We start from the raw sequence: 16,710 nt of genomic DNA on the forward strand, positions 1-16,710 counted from the left end.
CCCTTCCTATTATGCTCATTTTCTTCTTATACATAAGGCATTCTGGAGACTTAACCTTTGTAGTAGAGACTTGAAAAATGAGCCACCCTAAATGTAAAAAATATAATAATCCTTCTTTTTCAAGCTATCATCCTACAGTATGCTTGTTGTGTTGTGTATCCTTATGTTCGCTTTCACTGTGTAAGCATATGCATACACCGGTTTTGTGTAAATACAGATTTTGTGAAGTAAACAATTCTTCATTATGGAAATTATTTTTACTGTGCTTGAGCCAGGCATGGTGCTGCACACTTGTAATCCCAGCATTTGGGGAGGCAGGGCAAGCAGATCTCTGTGAGTTTGAGGCCAGCCTGGCCTACAAGGCATGTCCAGGACAGCCAGGGGTACACAGAGAAAACCTGTCTTGAAAACCAAAAACCAAACCAAAACAAAAAAAGAATAAACTTTTTTATGTGAGATTATTTAGCCTATTAAATTTCATTTATTTTATGATTGATTTTTTTTTTTTTTTTTTTTTTTTAAGACAGGATCTCACTATGTAGCCATGGCTATAGAGACAGGGTAACCTTGAACTGACAGATTTTCCTGCATCTGGAGTGCTGTGCAGGCACATGGAATTTTAATTATTCTTTAGTATCCTGTTGACCTTCCCTCTATAATTAGTTATACATGCCTTTTATACCAATTTTCCTGCATTATAAATAAATTTATATTGTACTTAAATCTTTGCCTGTTTCCTATTTTCCTTGGAGGAACTTCTGGATTAAAGAGTTTTAAAAGTTTCCATTGACTCTTTCACCTATATTTTTAGATCACCTTTCATCTTTATTTTGCTAGTGTGTCACAGACAATCACTCTGCCACTGAGCCATTTTTTCCCCCCAGCAAATTACATAAGGCCTTGCAAACACAGGCAATTGCTCTCCAGAAAGAATTTATATATTCTCAAAAATTACATGGGGAAGCCAGTTGATTTTGCATACACATTTTTGAAGGTTAGAAAAATTTCTATCATCAGAGTTGAAAAAAGGTTAAAAATGCAGCTAGGGCTATTACACAGAGAAATCCTGCCTCAAAAAAACCAAACCAAACCAAACCAAACCAAACTCCCAAACATCCTGGGCTTAATCTCATTAGCACACACACTAAAGATTTGAGATACTCACTTGTCTACAGATCTGTTGTAGTTATTTCTTAAATGACTTGTTTTAGTATCTATTTCTCAGTGGTTCATAGTATATGTAGGAAGTAACTTACTGGCCTATTTGTTGTAAATATTTTCTCAACATATTTGTGTAAGCCTTCCCCATTCCTCCCAGAGACAAGGTTTTTTTGTAGACCATGTTGGCTTCTAACTCAGATCTACCTGCCTCTGCCACTGGAGTGCTAAAATTAAAGGCACGTGCAACCCATCCAGATATTTGTGTAAACTTGTAATGGTTTCTCTGGGGTATATGCGTTTTTAAGTTACCAAGTGCTGGTCTGGTATGGGGAAATTGCAAGGAGATACTTTAGTTTTATCCTTTAAAGAAAGGATAAAGACCGTGTAGAGTGGCTGTTTATTCTCCAGGAAAAAACTAGGAATGATTAATGCTCATTTGCTCATGCTTAACCTGTAGATTTTAACTCCTTTCCTGCTGAGGAGACTGAAGTCTGACGTTGCTCTTGAAGTGCCCCCTAAGCGAGAAGTGGTGGTTTATGCACCACTTTGCAACAAGCAGGAGATCTTCTATACGGCGATTGTGAACCGCACAATTGCAAACATGTTTGGATCTTGTGAGGTAATTGTGGGTTTGAAATAACTATTGATGGGATGACATACAATTTAATGACTGTCTCCTCACCTGTTTTCAAAACTTTGTGGGTAGTAAGGACCAAAGTAGAAGATACTTTCTGTTACCTACATCCTCCTAAACTATTAAGTGATCTTCTGTGTATTGTTTGTTATGTGGTCATTGAAAAATACGTGCTTAAAACTTGCACATCTATGTGTGCAACAGCCTGGGTTTAATGGGCCTTTATACTACAAAAACAAATCAGAATATTCATTATATGTGGTAATGGGTTTCATAAGACATTTTCATTCAAGTGTATCATGCACTTTGACCAGATCCTATGTCCCACTCACTCCCACCACCCTTAGAAGTCCGTTTTTATAGCCACAGGATCTTTGAGAGTCACTGTTCTAAAATCACATGTACACAATAATATATTTCATATTTAGAAGTTCATCACAGTTTTTGTATGTTTCTTTGTTTGCTTTTATTTTTCAAGACAGGATTTCTCTGTATAGCCCCGTCTGTCCTGGAACTCACTCTGTAGGCTAGTCTGTCCTCAAACTCAGATTGACCTGCCTCTGCCTCTTAGGCATGTACCACCACTGCCCGGCTTCAACAGAGTTTTTATGTATTCTTTTTAGAAGGAAACAGTTGAGCTAAGTCCTACTGGAAGACCAAAACGGCGAAGTAGAAAATCAATAAATTACAGCGAACTAGATCAGTTCCCTAGTGAATTAGAGAAACTAATAAGTCAAATACAGCCAGAGGTAAAGAGAGAAAGGTAAGGATGTAAAGGTTAGATGTTAGATGTTTAAATTGTATTTGTTGCATTTCTCAAACTTTACACACATGCTGTATTTTTGGTAGGACTGTTGTGGAAGTTAATATCCCTATAGAATCTGAAGTCAATCTGAAGCTGCAGAATATAATGATGTTACTTCGTAAGTGCTGCAATCATCCGTATCTGATTGAATACCCTATAGATCCTGTCACACAAGAGTTTAAGGTACAATATCAGCTATAATTTTATGTTTTATTTTCTACAGCTTTTTTATATTGAGGCAAAAATATTTTGTTTGATAGAGTAAACTAAATAGTCATTTTGTTTATTAATTTATTTAGTTTTTTTTTTTTTGCCTTCTTTGATATAGCATCTCACTGTGTAGCCTGCAACTCACTTTTTATACTAGGCTGGCCTAAAATTTACAGAGATTGGCCTGTCTCTGCCTGTAAGTGCTGGGATTCAAGGCATGTGCCGCCACTCTTGGCTTATGCTTCTTTTTTAGTTATGTGTGTATGCATGTGTGTCTATGTGGGTTTGTGCATATGTGATCACAGTGCCTAAGGATGCCAGAGGAGATCAGGACCTCTGGGTACTGGACATTCTGGTGGTTATGGCATCCTGGCAGGTACTAGGAGCTGAATGCTGACCCCCTATAAGAATACAAATTCTCTCAACTACTAAGCTAGCTTTCCTATTATTACTTCTTACTGTTTATGTGTGCATGTGTGTATGTGTATAGTGCATATTGCTGCAGCATGTATGTGAAAAGTCAGCTTGGCGTGGTTTTCCACCTTTATGTGGATTCTGCTGATAACATCAGATCATCAAGCTAAAAATGCTGCTTTAGCCTTAATCATTAGGTTGTTGATAAGTTTGTGTTTGTAATTATTAAGCATTCTGATTGTAATTTTTGTGCACATTTTACTGAACTGTACCCAACAATGTTTTAATATTTGGGGTTTTAATATTTTTTTTCTTTTTGGATTGTGTGTGGGGGGCTGTCCTGGAGCTCACTCTTGAGTGCTGGGACTAAAGATGTGTGCCACCACCACTGGCTAAAGTAGGATTTTTTTTTTTTCTCAAGGCAAGTTTTCTCTGTGTGTAGTTCTTAGAACTGGCTCTGTAGACCAGGCTGATTTCTAACTCACAGAGTTCTGCCTGCCTCTGCTTCCAAAGTGCTAGGCATTCTCTTTTATTTTGTAAGTATGAATGTTTGCCTGCGTGTATGTATTTGCACCATGAGTGTGCCTTATGCGTGTTCGGTCTTAAGTGTCCTGATACCTGGAACTGGAATTAAGGCTTGTGAGTTGCCATGTGGGTGCTGGGAAAATGAACCTTGGTCCTCTGCAAGAGCATTAAGCCTTCTCAACCACTGAACCATCACTTCAGCCTTAAACTTTTATTTGTTTTTTAGCCCAGGCTTGTCCCAATCCTTTTATATAACTGAGACTGGCCCTTCTGTCTCTGCCTCCTAAATGTTTGGATTGCAGACTTATGCTACCACATGTGGCTATACAAAGGTTTTGAGAGAATTGTAGGAAATGTAAATCATGTTTTATGGATAAGTTCATAATTATACTTAGTTTTTTAGTGTCAATTACTGTTTTTTTTTTTAAGTCTTCTTGAAAAGTAACTATTTCAACCTAAAAAGATTGAATAATGAATGACTTATCATTAGAAATTGAACTATTAAAGTCTGAGTTTGATTACACATGCCTTTTATTCCAGTTTTCCTATTGGGAGATAGAGGCAGGCAGATCAGAGATTAAAAACCAGAAAAGGAAAAAAAAGAAGAAGAAGAAAAACAAAAAACCAGAAAAGAAAATTGAACTGTTAAAATAGCAAATGACTGGCAATTATAGTAATGATTTTTCTTTGTTTCTCTTGTCTGCTTTTAAGATTGATGAAGAATTGGTAACAAATTCTGGGAAGTTCTTAATTTTGGATCGAATGCTGCCAGAACTTAAAAAAAGAGGTCACAAGGTAGTACTTCTAATTAGTTAGAATTTTAACCATTTAGTTTCTCATGAGTGGTATAGATATTAAGATGTATTTACATTTTAGGTGCTGGTATTTTCACAAATGACAAGCATGTTGGACATATTGATGGACTATTGTCATCTTAGAAACTTCACCTTTAGCAGACTTGATGGGTCCATGTCTTATTCAGAAAGAGAAAAAAATGTAAGCCCATACCTTTTTTTTTTTTTTTAAACTTCTATTTCATCTTTGAAATAATATGGCTAAAATCCTTGGAGTAGAATCAATCAAGGACTTTGATTTTGTATTAACAGATCTTAGTTTTGAGTCTCATGTTTGTAAATGTAGTCTTTTTTTTTATTAATTTATTCAGATTACATCTCAGTTGTTATCCCATTACTTGTATTCTCTTGTTCCTCCCTCCCTCCCACTTTCACCCTTGCAAATGTAGTCTTCTAACATAGTCTTGCTTACAATAATAGCCCGCTTACTTAGCCACTACTGTAAGAATAATAGGATAATGGGACATTGTTTTCTGATTTTATCCCAGTTTTCAACTTTGTAATCACAAAATATTTAAGCATGTGGCAGTTAGTAGGATTTCCTAGTTGGCTACTATGATTCCACCCAGGACCTTTCACTGTTACTGTTCCTATGTGTATTGTGTGCCACACAAATGCCTGTTCCCTGTGCAGGCTAGAAGAGGGGATAGAGTCTCTGGGAACAGAAGCAGTAAGCACTCAAGCCCATTACGCTATCCCCAGGCTCTATTTTCTAAGCATTACCTTATTAGTGTGTTCTTATGTGACTGGGAATGTACACGGCCTACCACTTGCGTGGAAGTCAAGGGACAACTTGAAGTTAATATTTGCTCTTATCATCATGTGGGTTATAGGGATTGAACTCAGGTGTCAAGCTTAGAGACAAGAGCATTTACCCACTGAGCTGTTTTGCTGGCATGTTTTGTCTTTGTGAGACACAGTTGCGCTATATTTTCCTGGAGAGCTTTGAGACAGAGTGTAGCTCAGACTTACAACTCTCTTGGCTTAGCCTCCAAGTGCTGGGATTACAAGTGTGAACTACCGACGTGACTATCTGTCCTCTGGGTGCATTAGATTATATATTCGTCATTGACTTTTGGGGGAGGAGTTACTTACAAAGCAAATAAAATATATATTTTTGACAGTCATATGGAAAATTTGTTACATACTGCTAATGAGATCAGAATTACCACCAGGCCAGAAAGTGTGTGCTTCTTCCTAGTCAGGCAACCCATTTCATTTCTTATACTACTTTCATTAAGGGGGTGTGGGGGATCTTGTGTTTGCTGTGTGGGTTGTACATAATGGTGCACTGAGGTGAGGAAGACATTAAATGTCTCCTTCCATTGCTCTCCATCAGCTCTAAGAGACAGGTTATGTCACCGAACCTAGAACTCATTAGCTAGGCTGTCTGTCTAGTGAGCTCCATTTTCATTTCTTCCACCAACTCTGTCATTAGTGACCAACCTTTTCTTAGGTCTTTTCAAAGGTGCCAGGGATCTGAACTCAGATCCTTTTGCTTGTGTGCAGGCACTTAGTTTACTGACCAAGCTGTCTTTTTAACCACTTTTGTCTTTTTTTGATATTGGGTGTGATACATACCTTTAACAAAATAAATACATCCTGTAAATACTGTAAATGCTTGAAAACAGTTTATACAAGCAGAGGTTTTATTTTCTAATATAATTCTTTCCTAGGTCTGTTAGGAAGACTTTAACAGTGATACTTAAAAGTAATGCCCTACACTCATGGTTCAAGTTTTTCTTTTTAATTTTTGATGTGTATGTTTCTTTTGCTTTTAGATATACAATTTCAACATGGAACCAGATGTTTTTCTTTTCTTAGTGAGTACACGAGCTGGTGGCCTAGGCATTAATTTGACTGCAGCAGATACTGTTATCATTTATGACAGTGATTGGGTAAGAAGTATAGCAATTGCTGACTGTATCATCTGAAATTTTTATTCTTTGTTATGTAATATTGAAGTTTCACCCATCTATTTTGAAAAGTGACTATTTGCAGATAGGAATTTATCATGTTTTCTGCTGGTAAAACCTCAAGATATTTTCAGTTTAAATTATTTTAAACTATACTTATTTCATTTAGTGTGTATGGGGGTGTATATATGTGTATGTGAGTGACAAATAGAGGTAGAGGACACTGCAGGAGATGCTTTTCTCCATCTGGATCCTGGGAATAAAAAAGGTGGTCAGGCTGAGCCATCTCACTGGCCCCTGTGAGAGCTTTATGTAGAAAATTTTACTGTCATGTGTGAGTTGTAATTTATACAGCCATTCTGGAAGTTAAAGTACATCTAAGAACCATTAAAAAATTTCTCACTAGATAATGTACATGATTATTCTTTTACCATTTTTTTTTTTTTAAGTTTAATTTTAACACAATTCTGCTAACTGTACTTTTGTTTTTAACTTTTAAGAATCCTCAGTCTGATCTCCAGGCCCAAGATAGATGCCATAGAATTGGTCAGACAAAGCCAGTTGTTGTTTATCGCCTTGTAACAGCAAATACTATTGATCAGAAAATTGTGGAAAGAGCAGCTGCTAAAAGAAAGTTGGAGAAGTTGATCATCCATAAAAGTAAATGATTTTTAACTTGCTTAAAATGATATATTTATTTAGTTGTTTTTTAAGTATGAGTGTATTGCCTGTATTCATGTCTGTCCCCCTTGTGCAAGCCTCAGGGAGGCCAGAAAATATTGGCTCATTTTGACCTGAAGTAACTGAGGGTTGTGAGCCTCCATGTGGGTGTTGGGAATTGAACCCAGGTCCCCTGTAAACGCGGCCAGTGCACTAAACCTGAGCCGTCTCTACAGCCCTGTAAATGATTGCCTCAAGCTAATTTTGTGCTTCAGTTGTCCATTTTATGTGTCAAATTTCCACTTGTGTAATTTTTTTTTTTAAGTTTTTTTTTCTTCCCCTCAAGATGGTTTCTCTGTATAGCCTTGGCTTTCCTGGAACTTACTCTGTATACTAGGCTGGCTTTGTCCTCAGAGATCTGCCTGACTCTGCCTTCCAAGTGGTGGAATTAAAAGCATGTGCCACCACCACTGGCCCATTTTTGTACTTTCTAAAACAAATTAGTACAGCTTGTTGTGATAGGATTTAAATTTGCAGTAGGAGGCAGTGTGGAGCTAACAACAAGCATTGTTGTCCATGGACAGAAAGAACCCCACTGATTAGACAACTACAGAGAGCCCCACTGATTAGACAACTACAGAGAACCCCACTGATTAGACAACTACAGAGAACCCCACTGATTAGCCAACTACAGAGAACCCCACTGATTAGACAACTACAGAGAGCCCCACTGATTAGACAACTACAGAGAACCCCACTGATTAGACAACTACAGAGAACCCCACTGATTAGACAACTACAGAGAACCCCACTGATTAGACAACTACAGAGAACCCCACTGATTAGACAACTACAGAGAACCCCTCTGATGAGACAACTACAGAGAGGCTGAAGGAAAGGTTCAAGGATAATGACAGTTGGGGTATAATGTCCCCACATCTGTCATATAAAACTTAACATAATGCTATTATATATTTCTAGTTGTTCTCCATATACTAAATATTAAATGCTAATGCTATTGTTAAGTGGATTCTTTGAAGGAGGAAAATGAGTGAGGAGTTTCATGTCCTATTTACTCAGATTTCTTGTGATAGTTCCTTTTTACATAAAATTTTACTTGATTAGGGAGCTCATTGGCTACCGGAAGAAAAGTTGAAATTGTTTTTCTAAGTCTAGAAAAATGAGGGAAGCATGATCTTAAAAATAATGTCTAAAATCAATTGTTACTGATTTTATGGTTTTTGTTTTTTCTTTGTTTCTTAGCTTAGTATTTTGACACACTGGTTGGTTGCTTGGTTTTGGTTTTTCGAGGCAGGGTTTCTCCGTGTGTGCCCCGGGCTGTCCTGGATTCACTTTGTAGACCAAGCTGGCCTTAAACTCACAGGGATCCACCTGCCTCTGCCACCCCCCACCCCCTACCCCCACCCCTCCCACCCCCACCCCGAGTGCTGGGATTAAAGGTGTGCACCACCATTGCCTGGCTGAGACAGGGCTTCTTTGTGTAGCCTTGGATGACCTAGACTCCTTTTAGACCAGGCTGGTCTCCGACTCACAGGGATCCATCTGCCTCTTTCTCCCTGAGTACTGGGATTCCAGGCTTGTGCCACTGTGCTCAGCTTCTTACTGATTTTATAATACTCTTCTGCCCACACACAGTTCTTTATGGTGTCTGGCTTAATTTTTAACTTCCTATTCATTATTAGTGAATTGGATCTCTCCCTGCCTTCACATGGGTTCCAGGCATTGAATCCAGATCGTCAGCCTGTCATTGTTCTTTACCTGGTTTTGAGGGAAAAATAGGTTAGATTTGAGACAGAATTAATTTACCTAGTGGAAAATATAAGTTGTACGTAAATATTTCAGAGTAAGATGAGCCTTGTCTTTCACAAATATTTTACCTGTGTTACCTAAGAAATTTGATAAAATTATAATTTGCTGAAATATTGGCTATAGTTTTAGTTTATATAAATTTTATTCATGATTATGTATTCTCATGCTATTTGAAAATATTGAGGAATATTAAAATATAGGCTTACTGAGATATAATATATACATTAAAATATGTTTTTAAAAATCAATTCCCAGCAACTACATAGTACCTCACAACCATCTTTAATGCAATCTGATTCCCTCTTCTGTTGTGCATGAAAACAGAGCACTCATACATAAGATAAATAACATTAAAAAAGGAAACCAATTTAATTTGCAACAAAAAATTTAAAAATTCTCTCATACTACATTATTACCACAGTTTACCCCCGCTTTTTTCCCAGAAAAGGGCAGACCTCCCAGGGATATCATTCAAACAGAAATATGTAAATCTTAATTATGCAATTTAATGATTGTGACAAATATACAGGCCCAGAAAGTTTCCTTGTACCCTTTCTAGTCATTTCCCATGCTTCTCTGACACGTGATACTTTGTTTTTTGTCAGATTAATTTTTTTTAACTATTAAGCTGTTTATGTGTTTTTTTCTATTTACTTTTATTTAATATATTTTGCTATTCATCTATATCTTTATGTTAGAGGAATTTTGTTTTCCTCAGTAGGTCATTTACTTTTCTGTTGGTGGACGTCTGAAATGTTCCCAGATGGTGTTTATTATGAACAAGCTAATTAAGTCATTGTTCCTATGTTGCCTCTATTTGTTCTTAACAGGGGTGATGTGCTTATCTGTCAGTAAATATCAAGGCTTTGCCAAATGACCATACGACTTTATACTTCCAGCAAGATCCAAGAATTTTCATTTAAAAGTTATAGGCTAAGCCGGGTGGTGGTGGCGCACACCTTTAATTCCAATACTCGGGAGGCACAGGCTGGTGGATCGCTGTGAGTTCGAGGTCAGCCTGGTCTACAAAGTGAGTCCAGGACAGCCAAGGCTACACAGAGAGACCCTGTCTCGAAAAACCAAAAAAAAAGAAAAATAAAAGCAAAAAAAGAAAAAGTTATAGGCCAATGAAATGACACAATGGATTCCTATATCCAAAATAAGTCAGTAAATGTTAAATTTTCCTTCAAATTTTAACCGTTGTTTATGATTTATAATATATTATGGTTTATGATTTATAATCTATTATGGTTTTCAAAGAAATTTTATTATGAATTTGTTGATTTCTTTCTGTTTGTTTTCTTTATCTCCCCAGATCATTTCAAAGGTGGTCAGTCTGGGTTAAGTCAGTCTAAGAATTTCTTAGATCCAAAGGAATTAATGGAATTATTAAAATCTAGAGATTATGAAAGGTAAAAAATTTAAATTTATTTATTACGTTTAATAATGTAATAAAAGACTGAGTGTCTGTATGCTTGTGCCACTGTACCTGTAGGAAATCACAGGATCCCTTGCAATTGTTGGCTCTATCCTTCTGCCCTGTGAGTCCTGGGGATTTAGCTCAGGTTATCAGGCAGGCACCTTTACCCACTGAGCCATTTTGTCATCCCAGAATTTATTTGCTTATTTTTTTAATGTATATGGATGTTTTGCCTACATGTCTGTGCCATGTGCAGGCCTTGTGCCTACAGAAGCAAGAAGAGGGCATTGAACTTCCCACAACTGGAGTTAAGTATAGACAGTTGTGGGCTGCATGGTGGGTACTGAGAATGGACCTCAGGGCCTTGGGAAGAACAACTAGTGCATTAATCTCTAGGCTGCCTCTCCAGTCTGTGAGGTACTTATTTTAGAAGAGAGTGACATGTAGTTCTTTGTGTGTTCTTATGGGTGTGCATGTGGCTTTTACAGGGAAGTCAAAGGATCCAGAGAGAAGGTCATCAGTGATGAAGATCTAGAGCTGTTGTTAGATCGGAATGATCTCATTGGTGAGTATTTGCCCCGTTTGTGATGACGTCCTGGTGTAGTAGATAAGGCCATAATGGTTCACAACATTGAGTAAGTCCTGTGTCCTTATGTTGGACATCTGTCGTGACATTATGGATAACCGTGTTAAACTGAGCATTTATGTCAGTATTGTTCTTTAGAATATTGCACTAACAATGTAATTTCATCTATTATCTACTTCATTCAGGTTTTCCCAGTTACTCACCTTTGTTTTTGAGACAGGGTTTCTCTGTGTAGCTTTGGCTGTCCTGGACTTGCTTCGTAGACCAGGCTGGCTTCAAACTCACAAAGATCTCTCTGCTTCCAGAGTGCTGGGATCACGGGTGTGCGCAACCATGCCTGGCATTTTTTCCCCCAGTTTTAAAACCGTATCAAAGTTGTGTTTGATGCTATAAAATGGTCTGTAACTTAAGAGTGCTCATTGTTCTGTATCTCAGCCATGAACAGTGTTTTGTCGTTATGCCAGAAAGCATAGCGTATCTGGGTCTTTATTTTTAGTGAACTAAGGTTAATCAGATTCAGGCCCTTTTTCTTCTATTTCTGTTCTTTGAGATTTGTAAAGCCTCTTTTGATCATCCATGTTCCCTCTCTCAACTCTTCCCAGATCAACTTTCCCTTCCCCACCTACCCTATTGTGCATTCTTTTGTCTGTCTTCTTAAAGTCTTCAAGACTAGTTGATGCTGCCCAAATGTGTTCTTTTGATTAACTTAATCAGGGACTATACTCTTAATCTGTTTGCCCCTCTTCCAGTACAAGCAGTTGCCCTACTTTGTGGGTAGATGTGGGATTGTGTCCCCAACTTTCTATCTCCATGCTGAGATTTGGTATGGTTTAGACTTGCACAGGTATCCATATGCTGTTAGAACCGGTATGAGTTCATGTTTTCTTGTAGTTATCCACCACCTTTGGTCTTACATTCTTTTCGTCTTTCACAATACAAATCTACACACACACACACACACACGTATGGATTTTTTTTACATCTGTGTCTGTATACCAGCTGCATGCCAGGTACCCACAGAGGGCAGAAAGGAGTCTTGGATTCTTTGGAACTGGAGTTAGAGAGACACATTTGTGAGCCACCATGTGGTTATTGAGAATTGAGCCAGTATCCTGGCTCCTCTCATAACTATTGAGCCTGGAAGTTTTTCTTTCCTTTTTTTCTCCTCTCGCTCTCTCCTCCCCCCCGCCCACCCCTGTCCCTTCTCTTCTAGACTTATTTATGTATATGAATATGCTTCTGACAGAAGAAAGCATCAGATTCTATTATAGATGGTTATGAGCCACCATATGAGTGCTTGAACTTGAACAAAGGACCTCTGGAAGAACAGCCAGTGCCCTTAACTGCTGAGCCATCTCTCCAGCCTTCTCTTTTTGTTTTCTTTTTTAATTCTTGTGTCCATGTGTATGAGTGTGGACATGTTTGTGTGCCAAGGCACCCATTTGGAGGTCAAGACAACTTTGAGTGCCAGTCCTCACCTGCCTTATTTGGGACAGGTTCTCTTACTGCTCACAGCTGGTATGCCAGGCTGGCAGGCCAGGAGCAGCCTGTCTTGCTTCCCATTTCATTAGGGGCGTGCGGCTTACACGTGGGTGGGTACTCTTGTTGCTATGACTTGTTTTGTATGGGTTCCAGGGATCTAAACTCAGATCTTCAAAGTTGAATAGCTTTTGAACCATTGCCTCAAATCACCCCCAGCCCTTCCTTTTTTAAGACAGGCTCTGGCTTTATAGACCAGATTGCTCTTGAACTTACTGTGGTCCTTCTCTCTGCCTCTGCTTAGTGCTGGGATTATAAGCCTTTGCCCATCAGGTCCAGTTTTAACTGTGATTAAGTTATATAAGGTCTGTGTGTCAGAAGTTTGGAGTTGTGTGTAAGTAATATTTGCAAAAATTCTTCTAAGAATTTTCTAGCTTATTTTAGGTTTGTTATCTAGTTGAGTTTGTTTTTTAGAGAATGTGAGCTCAATTGAAGGTGTTACTAAACACCCATTTGGGTAGATACTTCTGAACTCAGGCCTAACCAAGGTAATATTGTCAGTTTAACAGTGTAGAAGGAAATTCTAACTACCATAAGATAATAGACTAGACGCCTGAAATAAGAATTGAAATTGCAAAGACAGGTGGTGGTGTAGGTGGTGGTACATGCCTTTAACCCAAGTACTAGGGAGGAAGAGGCAAGTGGATCGCTGAGTTCAAGGCCAGCTTTGTCTATAGAACTAGTTTTAGCACAGCCAAGACTACACAAGGAAACTTTCTCTCAAAACAAAACAGAGAGGCAGGCAGATTGATATGAGTTCGAGGCCAGCCTGGTCTACAAAGTGAGTCCAGGACAGCCAAGGCTACACAGAGAAACCCTGTCTCAAACAAACAAACAAACAAAATAATTGAAATTGCTATCAAAAACAAAGATGGGGTTACAGGTAAATGACACAATGCCCTGCTGGAAAAGAATCCTGAATAATAAAATACAGAGCTCATAAGACTGGGGAGGTGATTTAGCAGGAAAGAACACTTGCTGCCAAAGAATAGGAACCTGAGTTGAAATACTCGGAACCTGTGAAAAGCTGGGCACGATTGCACATTCACTTGTAACTTTCTTTATGAGAGGCTAGGGGAAGGGTAGAGACCATGACTTGTTCAGCATTGTTGGACTCCCATTAGTTCCAGCTTCAGTTATAGACCCTGTTTCAGGGGAATAGAGGGAAGAGTGAGAGAGAGGGTGCCTGATTTCCTCCTGGTCTTGACTTGTTCTCAGGTTTGTGCACACAGGGACACAAATATGCATGTGTACATCTATGGCACACATAAAGTATAGAGCTCACTATGGAAAAATCAGATTTTGTTAAATTAGTGCTAAATAATTCTGGGAGACATATGGCACATAAACAGATTTGCACTGGTTCTAAGCTTAAAGCTTAGTTTTTTCATGTCTTCGCTTAAAAAAAAAGTTATTTTTCAAGGTAACACAGAGAAACCCTGTCTCAAACCAAAAAAAGAAAAAAAAAGTTTTTTAGGTTTCTTTTATGTTATGTGTATGAGTGTTTTGCCTGCGTGTATGTCTGTGGCAGGTGTGTACCTCGTTCCTGCAGAGGCCATCTGGAACAAGAGTTGCGATGGTTGTGAACTGTGGGTGCTAGAACTCTGCAAGAGCAACAAAAGCTCTTAGTCACTAAGCAGTCTCTCTCTTAGCTTCAAACTAAGCATGATTGTCTTTAAAAAAAAACTTGGAGAAAATAATTAGGTTAGAATTATGCTTATAACTGTATATACGTTGATTTGGACCAGCAAAATGAGGCTTCATATTGTTTCCCGCTGATTGGAGCTGAAACAAAGGCAGTAAGCTCTATGGGGAAGGGAAAGAATATTCCACAATTCAGTGGGTTTTTATATTTTAGAGAGAGGACTTAGATCTCATCATCATATTGGACATTTGTTAATGATTTTTCTTTTCTTGGTTTCTTGTCTTTAAAAATGTCTTAATATTTCTGTCTTAGATCAAATGAAGGCCTCAAGACCAATTAAAGAGAAAACAGGGATATTCAAGATACTAGAAAATTCTGAAGATTCCAGTGCTGAATGTTTGTTTTAAAGTGGAGTTGAATGACTTTTAAAATATTTTGTTTGCATCTGTTCTGGTAACTTGCCTATTGGCTTTGGAATTCATATTGTTCACTTTACTTTTTGGATTATATAGGTTTACATAATGTAACTAGCATTGCATATGTGAGGTGATACTTTTCTGAGTTTTATTGAGTATAAAATTCCTATTAAATTTAGATTTTCAGTTAGTTTTTGGGATTGGGTAGTACTTTGAATTTGTCTACTATGTACTTAACCATTGCCAAGTTTATCAGTCTTCCTGTGGAAGTTTAGTACTTGTCTCCCCCACCCGCTTTAGTAATGTAATTCCTGGGATTTGGACTTCAGTTATGGAGCAGGCTTTTGATAGGGGGAGATTGATTGAAATTGTACTTTTTATTGCTGAAGTGAATTGTTTGATTTTTGAGTCAATAAGATGACTTACCAAATAAATGTTTATTATAATATGATCTCATCACATTATTTTGTCAGGAAACTAGTAATTTAGTTAAAATAATATGGCTTAATTGATACTAGGATTCAACCATATTGTCTGAACTGGTTTTCTTCCCCCATCCCCAAAAGACAGTTTCTCTGTGTAGCCTTGACTGTCCTGGACTTGCTTTGTAGATCAGACTGGCCTTGAGATCCATCTGTCTCTGCCTCCTGTGCTGGGATTAAAGGCCACCACCGCCCGGCTTGATTTCATTTTTTTGTAAGGATGTCATATAAAGACTTCAGCAGAAAAGCTCGAAGGAATTAATTATAAGATCTTGATTAAAGAACAAAACAGAATTTGGGAGTGGTACATTGTGCAAAGCAAGAGTGGAAGTTGAATGAAGAAACCAAGAGAACTTGCAGAAGGAGTGCATATACAACCAGAGTGAATGTCTAAGAAACTCAGGACCCACCCTCAGGGAGCATACCACCACAAAGGGAACAACCTAGACCCTGTACGGAAGGTTATAAGACAGTGAAGAAGAAATCCTGGGTGTATTCTACTAAGGAGAGGGGATATGTTCCATGAGCCATATATTTATTTATTTCCTTTTAAAAATTTTTTTGTGTGCATGGGTCTTGTTAGATCCCTTGGAGCTGGAGTTATAGGAGCTTGTAAACCTGAAATTGGTTCTGAGAAACACACAGGCTCCCTGAAAGAGCAATAAGCACTCTGAACCACTGAGCTGTCTTTTTATCCCTTGAACTGTGTATTTATTGATTATCCTGTGGGAAATTGTTATATCTGTATTCAAATGAAACGAATAATGGAACTTGATCAGAAGAAAAACTTGAAAGTATTTGACCAAAGAAGAGACTGGTATATACTAAGCTGTAGGTACTTTAAAAAAAATATTTTTAATAGGTAAAAATGTTCAACCAGCATTGAAGTATGTAGAATTTTCCTGCTTAAAATTAATCACAACCACAACTCAGTGAATTGCCTAAAAGTTAATACAAACTTTTGTAGTGTTCTTTAAAAAAAGTTTCTTTTTAATTTATTATTTTTGTAGGTGTGAGTGCATGTATGCCATGACATGGCATGAGTTCAGAGGTCAAAGGACAACTTTCAGAAGTCAATGTTTTCTACACCTTCCTGTGGAATCTGGAAATTGAACTCAGATACTCAAGGCCTCCCCCCCCACCCCCCCACCACCACTAAATCATCTTGCCAGCCTTTGTAGTATTCTTATAAATGTGAATATCTAATAGCATTATTTAGTACCTCCTTCCTCTCTTCTTACTTCTTTTCGTCTTGAGAAAGTAGAAACAGGGTTGGAGAAGTAGGTGGCTTAATGGTTAAAGAGCCCTTGTTCTTGCCAGCACTGACACAGCAGCTTACACCCAACCCTAAATCCAGTCCCAGAGGGTCTGATGCCCCCTCCTGACCTCTGTGAGCCCCAGGCTTGCATGTTATGTACAGACAGACCTGAAAGCAAAATGCTAATGTAAGTAAAATAAATGTGAAAAAATAAGGTGGAAAAGAGGAAGAGGCAGGTGGGTCTTTGAGTTTGAGGTCAGCCTGGTCTACATAGTGAAAATTTATTCATAAAACAAACACAGTCACAAAAACATGTATTTTATGGTACCTATATTGTGTTTTCTGTGATAGTTAT

The 16,710-nt window shown here is 38.0% G+C and overlaps 1 protein-coding gene across 1 annotated transcript in view; it reads left to right on the top strand.

The window, feature by feature from the left end:
• Hells (helicase, lymphoid specific) overlaps window positions 1–15,075 on the top strand; it is a 35,932-nt gene extending 20,857 nt beyond the window's left edge. Inside the window, exons 13-22 of the mRNA XM_051146427.1 lie at window positions 1,619–1,780; window positions 2,419–2,558; window positions 2,645–2,783; window positions 4,461–4,544; window positions 4,626–4,745; window positions 6,385–6,501; window positions 7,020–7,179; window positions 10,325–10,421; window positions 10,918–10,994; window positions 14,512–15,075. Coding sequence (XP_051002384.1) covers window positions 1,619–1,780; window positions 2,419–2,558; window positions 2,645–2,783; window positions 4,461–4,544; window positions 4,626–4,745; window positions 6,385–6,501; window positions 7,020–7,179; window positions 10,325–10,421; window positions 10,918–10,994; window positions 14,512–14,606 — 1,191 coding nt within the window. The 3' untranslated portion in view covers window positions 14,607–15,075. The remainder of the gene's footprint in view (window positions 1–1,618; window positions 1,781–2,418; window positions 2,559–2,644; window positions 2,784–4,460; window positions 4,545–4,625; window positions 4,746–6,384; window positions 6,502–7,019; window positions 7,180–10,324; window positions 10,422–10,917; window positions 10,995–14,511) is intronic.
• Window positions 15,076–16,710: the final 1,635 nt, after the last annotated feature.

This window comes from Acomys russatus, chromosome 5 (assembly GCF_903995435.1).
Source record: "Acomys russatus chromosome 5, mAcoRus1.1, whole genome shotgun sequence".
NCBI lineage: Eukaryota > Metazoa > Chordata > Mammalia > Rodentia > Muridae > Acomys > Acomys russatus.